Source organism: Jaculus jaculus, chromosome 15, assembly GCF_020740685.1.
Source record: "Jaculus jaculus isolate mJacJac1 chromosome 15, mJacJac1.mat.Y.cur, whole genome shotgun sequence".
Classification (NCBI taxonomy): domain Eukaryota; kingdom Metazoa; phylum Chordata; class Mammalia; order Rodentia; family Dipodidae; genus Jaculus; species Jaculus jaculus.
Window position 1 is genome coordinate 55711580 of NC_059116.1, and position 12385 is coordinate 55723964.

The following is a 12385-nucleotide window of genomic DNA, read 5'->3' on the forward strand; positions in this document are numbered from 1 at the left end:
AGGTTGATATTGTATATATGTAAGTACAATGATTGTTATGGGGAGGTATTAGGATGGAGAATGGAATTTCAAAGGAGAAAGTGTGGGGGGGAGGAAGGGAATTAACATGGGATTTTTTTTATTATCATGGAAAATGCTAATAAAAATTTTAAAAAATTAAATTAAAAGAAAAAGAAAGGAAAAGCACTTTACTATGTTCTATAACCTCCAGCCCATGAAGATAGTTTTTTGAAAGAGAACAGAAACTGAAAGAAAACTCATAAAATCTACAAAAAGTAGTTTTATGAATCTGACTTTTTTGATGGAGCAATCACTTGACTTCCCTCAGCAATCAGTATAAACCTGCAGCTTTCAGTCCAGGAAATGAGAGGGGTTTCTGACCAAGGAACTCACTTCACTGCAGAAAAATGTAATGAGGTGCCCATACATATAGAATTCACTGGTTCTACCACATTTGCCACCATCTCAAAGCAGATAGCTTGAGAAAATGTTGCAATGGTCTTTATAAGACTCAGTTATAGCACAAATAGGTGGAAATAGCTTTCAGGGTTGGGTTATAGTTCTCTCAATGAAGCTCTATGTGTGTTAAATTAGGGTCTGACATCTTGTCCTATTTTTTCTCCTTACAAGGATTCATAGGCCAAAGAAACAAGACATGGACAGTGGAGTTGGCCCCACTAATCTTGCAGGGAAAGTTTCTGACTTTGTGCCTGCGTTCTGATACTCTGCTGGCCTAGATATCTTAATTCCAAAATGAAGAGCATTTCCACAAGGAGACACAACAATGATGCCATTGAACTAGAAGACTGCCATCTGCTACACTGGGCTTCCCCCTGCCTCTTAATCAACAAGCAAAGAGAAGAGTTACCATGGAAAGGGAAGATGAACTTCTTATCCAAAGGATGAGTGAGTGTAGCAAAAAAGATATTTTTGGGTATCTCTTGGTATTACTCACTAAGTGTTTAATGTCAGTGGAAAGGACAATGACCTAGTCTGTTCAACAACTTGTAATAGGGGCTAGAGAGATGACTTAGCAGTAAGGTATTTGCCTGCAAAGCCAAAAGACCAAGGCTTGATTCTTCAGGGCCCACATAACCCAGATGCACAAGGTGGTGCATGTTTCTGGAGTTCATTTGCAGCAGCTAAAGGTACTTGTGGGCCCATTCTCTCTCTATCTGTGCCCCGTCTATCTCTTTCAAATAAATAAATAAATAAACTTGTAATGGCCCAGAACTTTTAGGACTGAAAGTTTGTATCATCCTATGAGTAAAGGACTGTGACCACTTAGGTTCTTCCTGAAGGCCAACAGAATATGGAATAGGTAGTGGAAGAAGGGAATTGTGAATATCTGTTATGACCATGTAGGCAGCTATAGATATTAAAAATATAATTGTTAACTTTCTTCTTTGTTTTGTTATAAATATTTTGCACATATCTATTGACATGTAAATTTATATTGTGAACTTTGGTTTTCCTTCCCTATTCTCTTTCATGCAACTTGAGATATTTTGTTTGTTAACTTTAAATCATAGTATTTAAGCTCTAGAAGTAAGATTCAGTAGGTCTAATTTGGCCTCATTCTAGGAAAGGGCTCGATACAGAATAATTATACCATGGTAAATGGATACATGACATTATTCTTGCTTTTATGTGAAAAACAAGTAGTATATATGCATATATTAGTAAAATACGCATGTGCACATACTGTGTGTGTGTGTGTGTGTGTGTGTGTGTGTGTGTGTGTGTGTGTGTATTTCTATTAGACATTTAGTCTAACATGGTCTTAGATGTTTCTGGAAAGATATTTTTAGATGTGATTAATATGTAAATTAGTAGACTTTGTGTAAAGCAGATTACTCATATTATACTGTGGGTGGTCCTTGTCAAATTAGTTGAAGGCCTTAATTGGAAAACATGGCCTCCCTGTGAATAGGAACATCTGCTAGCAGATGATCTTTAGACTCATCATAGACTTCAATGCTTCCTTACTTTTCTTTAGGGCTGTAGACTATACAGCTGGCTTGCCCTACTAATTTTTGACTTGCCACAATACCACAACAAGCAAACCCATTCCCTAAGTATCTTTTTTGTTCTGTGTCTCTAAAGAACCCTGATTAAAATATGATGTAACCCAAATCTGAGTCTAAACTATGCCCAGACCTCTGACTGACCACTCAGCTATATGTGCATGGAAGAGTGGACTTTGGTAAATACAAACACACAGGGACTAGAAAGTAAGACATGTATCCCTGAGAGACAAACCATGCTAGGTAACTTGGTTCTGCTTTCCAAGTGCAATGCTTTTCCAAGCATTTTTCAGTGTATAGTCAATTTAGCTGCACAAAGCTAAATCCCATAAACAATGGGTGCACAGAGAAAAGGTAAGCCACAAGTCCAAGCTACAGAAGCACTGGGAGACCCTAGAAGAATCAAGCTAAAAGTAGCACCAAATAAATACCCTGAGAGCTAAGCAGAGCCTGATTCCCTAAAGAGACCTAGAGAAACAGCTTTGCAGTTAACTGTGTCCAAGGACAAGAGGGAACAATCCTCAGAAAAGTGTAGCAGAATCCGGGAATGTGAGTATATATTACCTATATTGTTCATTCTGAACCAAAAATTACTAGACAAGGAGCACACACACCCTCAAACAGAAGTGTAAGTCAAACTTGAAAAAAAAATAAGATACCCAATAAAACCCTGCTCTCCATTGTTGGAAGAAATCAAATACCAATACCAAAAAGATAAAAATTTTTAACTTGAAAGCACAAAACCAAAACTTCAATAGATGGACTTACCAGCAGACTAAAGATGGCAAAAGCATCAGATAACTTGAATAAAACTCAAAAGAATTATTTAATCCAAAACATATAAAAGAGAAATTAATAGTGTCATAAAGTCTTATAAATTAATAACATGCAGATAACATGAGAACAATTGAATCCTAGAGGGAATAAGAGAACAGAAAAAAATATTGAATAAGTAACTGAAGTTGCTAATATTTTTGGTGGAAAACATCATTCACAAATCTAAAGCTATATAGACCACAAGCAGAAGACATAAGTTATACAACTCTTCTGCAGAGCAGAAATGAAGAAAAACCAAGATAGTGAGTACAATCTCAAGAGAAAAATACACATTATAGTCAAGAAAATGTTATAATTAGTGGTTGCATTTGTATCAGAAATAATGAAATTGAAAAGAAATAGCAAAGAGCTAAGCAGAAAAAAATATCAACTAGGAAATTTGTGTTAAACAAAACTAAGAACAAAAGGAATACTTTTTCAGACAAATTTAAAAGCTGAGATAAAATGGGGTTGATATAATTATATATAATGAACATCATATAGGATTATCATGTATAGTGTAATTATTGTCATTCTTATTTTATAAAAAAGTATTGTCACACTCTTAAAATAATTAGAAGCTGATAAAAGCAGAACACTATCTAATGTTTATGGCATAGCAGATATTTCCATTTCATTTTATGATTAAGACAACATATCAGGCAAAGCTATACTCAGCTGTGATTAATCACTTTCTACCTGTGGGATATAAGGCAAATTACCTCTCTGATTTCACTTTCAATTAAAAAAATCAAATAAAATATTATATGCCTGGCACAGAGTTGGTACATGGGGATTGTGAAATCAAAAGCTTGCTAGATCACATGGCTAGGGAATATGTTTGTGTCAGTACTGCCCTTCTAGATTTTACTTTATTTTCCCAGCTTTTTATTAAGCTGTGAGGTTTAGATTTTTATTAAAAATTAAAAACTGGATGGTATAAAAGTTAATATTAAGTTCATACTCAGGAAGCCTTTATATTTTCTAAGGGTCATGAAGAATAAGTTTTTGTCATAAAAGCACATTTAATATAACATATTATATTATAATATAATATATTATACCAAATATAATATATAATAATATATTGATATTATATATCAATTATATAATATATATTATATAATATGTAATATAATATATTGATATGATTTGCTCTGGAGCTGAGATTGGGGACACTCTTAGAAACTATATGAACCACAATTAAATGGTATAACCTGATGGGTTAGTATTGACAGGAAATGTGAGAAGAAAGCGTTTTTGAAGTGTGAGGTTAATTTTTGAGGAATTTAATAGGAGCTATAGAACTTAAATTCCACTAGATATCAATGTGTTTAGAAGGCAACTTACCCATCTTGTGTTATCCTATGGAAAATTATGGGAAACCGATTTTTTTGTTTGTTTAAAATGGTCTCTATTAAAATATTTAAGATGGTCTGCTTTAATAAACCTAATAAACTTTATGCAGAAATTAATGACATTGTCTTATATACTTTCCTTAAATAACATTTCATTTCCAGAATATATCTGGACTGGGGAGATGGATCAACAGCTAAGAGTACCTGCTGTACAAGAATGAGGACCCAAAATAATCTCCAGCACCACGTGAAAGCCTGGCATGGCCATGCACAATTGTAACCCCAGTGCTGAGGGAGAGAGAGAGGATAATCACTAGAGCTCACTGGTTAACAATTCTGGCTGAAAAATATGGCAATTCTAGGCTCAGTGAGAGATTATATCTTAAGGAAACAAGTTAGAAAAGAGATAGAAGGGGCACCTGATGTCTTCTTCTGGCCTCCACAGGCATGTACACAGGACATATGTATCCTCACATACACATACATATGTACACCATATGCACACACATACAAGCACACATCAAAAAAGATTCATATTTTAGAACAACATTTAGGAGAGACATTTCTCACACAATGGAATGAACATTGCCAATACCTTGGTTTCTAGGATCTTAATAAGGTAGTCCAGACCTTGGTTGTCTCGCAGCATCATCCGGGACTCCTTATCATTTGTAATAATGCCTAGGGTTTTCAGTGCCAACAACTGAATAACTGGATATTCTGACTTCAGAAGTTCTAGCATTGAGGGGATTGCATTTAGTTCTTGAAGTGTGCTTCTGCACTGAAAATCCTGCCACGAAATACAAATTATCACATTATAAATTCTACAACAAAATATAATCTTAACAATGGATAAACTTTCCAGGTATGGTAACATACACCTTTAATCCCAGCACTTGGAAGACAGTGATTAGAAGGATCACTATGAGTATGAGGTCAGCCAGAGACTACATAGTGAATTCCAGGTCAGCCTGGGCTAGAATGAGACCCTACCCCCAAAAACAAATTGAGGGGCTGGAGAGATGACTTAGTGGTTAAGAGCTTGCCTGTGAAGCCTAAGGACCCCAGTTTGAGGTTTGATTCCCCAGGACCCATGTTAGCCAGATGCACAAGGGGGGCGCATGCTTCTGGAGTTTGTTTGCAGTGGCTAGAGGCCCTAGCGCACCAATTATCTCTATCTGCCTCTTCCTCTGCCTCTCTCTCTCAAATAAATAAATAAAAATAAACAAAAACTATTAAACGAACAAATTGAGAAACTATCTTCTAATGAACAAAATTATTATGCTATAATTTTCCCATCTTTTATTTCTGATTTTCCTCCAAAACAACTGACAAACAAAAAGAAAACTTAATCAACAATATCAAAATATTTATTTTAACTCTGGGGACACTGTCAACAAGAAATCAACACCATTTGTGACTTACACTTATCTATTATGCAGCAAGTTTTTAAAACAGCATTACAATAAAATCTATGCACAATACAGATCTTCTCACACTAATATGCTGCTTCAAATGGTATGTAATAAAATGAAATGATACCATTGATTCCTTATTATCTCTAAATGGATTGTTTGTGAAAGAGTTATATATTACACGGTACTGTGGTCAGGCCTGTGTAAATTTAGAACAGGTTTATTTCATATACTTGATCTTTACATAAGCTATATATGATATCAAGAAGTCATTATAGCCAAGTTGAGGTGTTCTACTTGTGAATCGGTTCAGGGGTGGGGCAGATTGTGTTGAGCAGTGCAGAAAAGTCCCCACGGGGGATAACCTGCATCCCCAACAAGGAGGGCCACTTCAGAAAAGGGGCAGGCATGAGAGAAAGGATGATGCCCACACGTGTTGTTTCCATACTAAGTATGTCCGTAACTAATAAAAATACATTTTAAAAAAGCAAGAAACCATAAAAATCCCCAAACTCTGACTGCTACTAAATCATAATATTTTAAATTCAAACATGATTATTATAAAAATACAACTAAAAGTGGAAAAGACCCCACTTTTAGCTTAGACTTTCGTGATCCATCTTTTTACTGTACCTCAAATATTCAGCCTTCTTCAGACATACAACCGCAGGTGGTGTTTTAATGGGTTGAATTGTGTCCCTCAGTCACTCCAAATATGACCTTATTTGAAAACAGAGTCACTGGAGATGCAATTAGGCAATATGAGGTCATCTGGAGTGGGCTGGACTTTTGATGGTTTCCTTTTAAGACTGACATCTTGTGAGGATAGAAATAGCACAGGGAGAGATGAGAGTGGTGCAGTATTCAAGCCACAGATTCAAGGAAGCTGGTGAAAGCTAGGAAAGGATGTGACTCTACTGACACCATTTTTTTTTAAATGGGTGTAATGTGTGTGCATATGTGTGTGTCTTTGAATGTGTATGGGCACACTATGTGAAAGTACGTGGGTTCATGTGCATGTGGAGGTCAGAGATTGATGTCAGTTTTCTTTCTCAGTCACTCTATTCTTTGAGGTAATGTCTCCTGCTAAACCTAGAACTCACTAATAAGGTTAGACTAGCTGGCCAGTGAGCCCCAGGAATTTCCTTCCTCTGCCTGTTCTATCATATCATATCATTTAGGTGGGTTCTAGGGATCTGACTCACCTGAGGACCTCCTCACGCTTGCACAGCAAGGGCTTTACTACATGCCATCTCCCTAACCTCCTAATATCTTGATTTTGAACTTTTTGTCTTAGAACTATGACTTTCTCTTTGGAATCACCCAAGTTGTGGTCTTCCTACCACCAGAAGTTCTGTAATGAAGAATTGTGTAGGTAAGGCTTCTTATTTCTGCTTGATTAAAAACAGAAAGAGAGAGAGAGAGCTATAAGTCGGTTATGTTGGCGTATGCCTTTAAACCAGCACTCAGGAGGCAGTGGTAGGGGGACTGACATGAGTTCAAGGCCAATCTGAGACTACATAATAAATTCCAGGTCAGTCTGGGCTACAGAAAGACCCTACCTCGAAGAGAGAGAGAGAGAGAGAGAAATATAGCTATAAGAAGCCCTGAGACTAAAATTGCAAACCCATGGACAAGAAAATTTAAGCCTACTGAAAGCCCAAGGAATCAGAGAAGGCAGAAAGTCTTGGAGCTTCCTCCTGAGGATGTCTCTTAGGAATGTTGATGAAATCCATCTATAAGTTCCAGCTAAAATGTACAGAACTTTTTTTTAGTCTATTCTTTTTTTTTTTTTCTTAGACAATTTCCTTTCAATGAATCCTTTTCTTGTCCTCCCTCTCACTTAATATTTCTCTTTCATGCTTGGCTGATGGCTATTTAAATAGTATTTTAGGATTTTCAGCTGACATAGATTTTATAAAACATATGTGGTAATTTCTTAGGAACACAGCAGAGATTAAAAAGGCTAGGGAGATTACCCATTTGGTAAAGTGTTTACCACACAAGCTTGAAGACTTATGCTTGAATCCCCACATCCATGTAAAAGCCAGGCATGGCAGTGTGCTGGGGAGGCAGAGACAGAGACCCCTGGAGCTTGTTGACTAGCCAGTCTGGTCTAATTAAGGATCTCCTGGTTCACTTTCATTCCATTACAAATAAACAGTCTAGTGAGGTATCATCTTGCTATTGGAAATAATAAATTCTGTTGGGCATGTTCAGATCATTAGGTTTCTACCAATAAACAAGTATGGTTCAAAGACTTGGTCTTAGTTAGTACATGAGGCTATATGAGCAGATCACTTTCTAGGTTCAACTTGAATCTTAGGTTAGATTTTCTGTTTTAGCAAAAGCGCGTAGTATTTATTTAATGGGTGTGTATGCATATGTGCATGATGTAAACATAAGCATGATATGTATATGCATATGATGCATGCATCTGTATATGTGCATAACATACATGCGTGTTTGGTATGTGCATGTATGTGTATGTGATGTATATGTGTGGTGCTTGTGTTGAGATCAGTAACAACTCCAGGTAATTCTTCTCTCCTTCTACCTTCTTTAGAGACAGGATCTCTCTTGTTTTGCCAATAGTGCTTGTGAGCTTCCTTCTCTCATTTCTCATTGTTTTAGGCACATTGGGATTCGACTTGTACAACACTTTGTGCGTCCAACTATGTCGATACACATGTCGCACCATTCAGGAGGACAGAACTCAGGTCCACAGGCTTGTAAGAAAGTGTCTTTAGCCATAGAGCATCTTCCTAGTACAGATTATAATTAATTTAATTGAGTCTCATCTTATTCTGCATGACTTTTTTTTTTTTTTTTTTTTTTAGGTTTTTCTAGGTAGGGTTTCACTCTAGCTCAGGCTGATCTGGAATTCACTATGTAGTCTCAGGGTGTCCTAGAACTCATAGTGATTCTAATACCTCTGCTTCTTGAGTGCTGGGATTAAAGGCATGTGCCACCATGCCCAGCGGCCATTCTCTTCTTTTATAGCAAATGCATTTTTTTTCTGTGGGAAATATTTATAAAATGTGAAAATTGAAAGGCAGTGACACTAATTTTCTATTATATTTTTCTGAATGATAAGTACTAAATGTATTTTAATGAGAAAATAAATTCTAAAATCAGATTATGTCAAAACATTTCTTTAAACAGTGCTGGTGATGGAACACAGGGCCTCATTCATGCTAGGCAAGTGCTCTACTACTGAGCTATAGCCTCAGCCATTAAAACAGTTTTTAGAAGTTCAGCTACCTGTACCAAATTGTAGATGCATTCAATGGAATTCTTCTTCACATCTGGGTCTGGGCTGCTCAATAGTCTGAGGAGTGGCTCCAGTCCACCATGTTCAAGTATTTGCACTTTACCAGTGTACTCCACAGACATGTTTGCGAGACAAAGACTAGCAAACTCATGAATTACCACTTCTTCTGTATTTTAAAAATAAACAAGACACAAATATTAGGTGCTTATTCAATTTCTGCATTAGGTTTTTAGGCTGGGATTGACAGCTCACATCTATGATCCCAGCTAATCAGGAGGTAAAGGCATGAGGTTCAGAAATTCCTGGCCAACCTGGGCATCTAGTGAGGCCTTGTCTCGAAATAATAAAAAAGGAATGTGGAAATAACTCAATGGTTAAGATCTCTGAAACCAAGACCCTGGTTCAATCTCCAGTACTGGTTGTGCACCCACACACCCACAAATACACTTTGAAAGCCTAAACACATCTCACTTACAGTGCACTTTCTTTTAAAGCTAAAATAAAACTGTGATTTGTAAGAGTTTAATAAAAATTCACAATTGATGATTCTTAAACTCTTTTCAATATATAGCTTAATAATATGTGAAAAAGAAATCAAATACCTTTAATCCCAGTACTAGGGAAACAGAGGTAGGAGGATCGTTATGAATTCAAGGCCAGCCTGGGACTGTAAGACTTATTTCTAGATCAGGCTGGGCTAGAGTGAAAACTTACCTTGAAAAAGAAAAAATGAAAAATGAAGAAGAAGTCAGTTCCATTTTTTAAAAAGATATAAGGGAAAAAAAATGATGTAGGATTCAAAGTTACCTTCTGGAGCAAGCTGAGCAATAACAGAATTCATGACATCTAATTCCCTTAACAGTTTTTTAACATCACCTACAAAAGAAAAAACAGAACAGTGATGTTTATTAAAATAATAATGCCAATGTCTATTAAGCAGTCCCTTAAGACATGTATAATATTGTCTAATTTCACAGACAAGGAAAATAAGGTGCAAAACCACACAGCAAGGAAGTAGAGGATCCAGACTTCATGCCTAGGTTCATCTGACCCCAACCAGACTCCATCCAGCCTCTTCTACTTGATCATTGAGCTATCTGGCCTTTCAAACACTAAAAACTGTAAACAGATGTGTCAAAGGTACCCATAAAACATATTAGTAGAGTTGAGTTATGGTGTCCTATTGTTTATCATATGATAATAATTCACATTTTTGTTTTGTTTAGAAGAAATCAAAAAGATTAGAATAAACTTGAAAAGAATGCAAGCAAGAATTATTGTAATTTGGGCTGGAAAGATGGTTTGGTGGTTAAGCGTTTGCCTGTGAAGCCTAAGAACTCTGGTTCAAGGCTTGATTCCCCAGGACCCACGTTAGCCAGATGCACAAGGGGGCGCATGTGTCTAGAGTTCATTTACAGTGGCTGGAGGCCCCGGCACACCCATTCTCTCTATCTGCCTCTTTCTCTGTCACTTTCAAATAAATAAGTAAAAAGTAAACAAAAAAATAAAAAAAAGAATTATTGTAAAAATGTTAATAAAAATTGTGAAAAGATAAAAATAAATAAATAAATAAAGCAAGAAAAAAATAAAAAGAATTACCATGACTTCAAGACCAGTCTGGGACTACAGAATTAGCAGGTCAGCCTGGGCTAGAGTAAGACCCCACCTCAAAAACACAACAACAACAAACAAACAAAAAAAAGAGGTGCCTGGTATGGTAATGAACACCTTTAATCCCAGCAGTAGGGAGGCAGAGGTAAGAGGATCATCATGAGTTTGTGGCCACCCTGAGACTACAGAGTGAATTCCTGGTCAGCCTGAGCTAGAGTTAGACCTTCCCTCAAAAGAGAGAGAGAGAGAGAGAGAGACAGAGACAGAGACAGAGATAGAGACAACCATAAAAGACAGGCTATCAGGCAGAAGTGAAGACAGGAAGACAGGAATTAGAGAGTTACTGTTTTACCTCTGTAGCATAGATGGGTAGAGACTCTTTGCTTGAAGGTATTCTGCAAATAAATATGTGGACTACATTTTTAATATATTCAATGCCACTGAATTAGACACTTAAAAAAATGGTTTAAATGAGCCAGGTGTGGTGTCAAATCTGTAATCCCAGCACTTGGGAAATAGAAGCAGAGAGATCAGGTATTCAAGAGCAACCTCAACTACATAGTAGGTTCAAGGCCCATTTGGCCTATGTGAAACCTTGTCTGGAAGAAAAGAAAAGCCAGGTGTGATGATGCAGGCATGTTAGCAAAACCATATCTTGGAATGGTAAATTTGTTCCTTGGTACATTTTATCATCACTATAAAAAGATGTGAAGAAAAGGAAAAGATTCTTCCTTTGAACATCAGGCCCCTTATCTGCCTTTTGTGATCCTCATCATACTTTTTCCTAAGAACTCTGGAGCTCAGAGGAGCAAGTGGTATGAAGTACACCTTTCCGTATTTTATTTCTGAGACAAAAGAATTGTATTCGAGCTCCTCATGAATGTTCATTTTGCAAACTTTTATCCAACCTGACATCCACAAAAGCCAGCTGCAATTTTGCTCCTATCAGAGGGCTAGAATGCTGGAATGGAAAAAATATATGCCTTTTGGCATCATTGAGACATTGGGCAAAGTCACTACTCCACCACTGAATCCTTTTCAACTTAATTTTCTTCATTTCTCCAATGATTGATGAATGAACCACAAGTGAGGATTAAAGGTGGAATGAGCCTCACCTGTGGGAGGCGTTTAGTAGCTAGTTGTCATCATAGGCCAGGGAACTGTTGGAATAACAAAGATTTCTTTGCAGCACGTTGGAGCTTCCAAGTTCTACCCCCTACAACTATCACAAAAAAAGTTCCTGGGGGCTGGAGAGATGGCTTAGCAGTTAAGCGCTTGCCTGTGAAGCCTAAAGACCCTGGTTCAAGGCTCAGTTCCCCAGGTCCCACATTAGCCAGATGCACAAGGGGGCGCACGCGTCTGGAATTTGTTTGCAGAGGCTGGAAGCCCTGGCACGCCCATTCTCTCTCTCTCCCTCTATCTGTCTTTCTCTCTGTGTCTGTTGCTGTCAAATAAAAAAAAAAAAAATAAAACCCTCCTCTTTGAAGAAGGGTTAAAAAAAAAAAATGTTCCTGGTCTGGAGAGATGGGTTAGCAGTTAAGGTACCTGCCTGTGAGACCTAAGAACTAATATTCTAATCTCCAGGTCCCATGTAAGCCCAACACACAGTGATGTAAGTGTGAAATGTGGTACATGTGCACAAGGGGCACACACATCTGGAGTTCATTTGCAGTGCTGAAAGCCCCACTGTGAAGCTGTACACTGTGAAAGCAATAAGGGAGGTAGGGAAGCGAAGATGTAGCCCGAGACTGTCAGGTGTGCACAGTGAGTTTTACAACTTGGTGATGTTCTTTGACCATCTTCATAGGGTTTATAGAAATGTGGCCCAAATGAATCACTTCACAAAATTATATAATAAATCTGTTCATTGACGTGAACACAGAC

At 37.2% G+C, this 12385-nt stretch overlaps 1 protein-coding gene across 3 annotated transcripts in view; it reads right to left on the reverse strand.

Moving 5' to 3' along the window:
* Armc3 (armadillo repeat containing 3) overlaps window positions 1–12385 on the reverse strand; it is a 158224-nt gene that overhangs the window by 88652 nt on the left and 57187 nt on the right. For 2 of the 3 annotated variants that reach the window (XM_012951147.2, XM_045135160.1), the window contains 3 exons: window positions 9698–9766; window positions 8881–9056; window positions 4797–4991 (listed from right to left, as the gene is read on the reverse strand). In XM_012951147.2, the coding sequence (XP_012806601.2) occupies window positions 4797–4991; window positions 8881–9056; window positions 9698–9766 (440 nt within the window). The remainder of the gene's footprint in view (window positions 1–4796; window positions 4992–8880; window positions 9057–9697; window positions 9767–12385) is intronic. The other variant, XM_045135161.1, reaches the window with a different exon arrangement.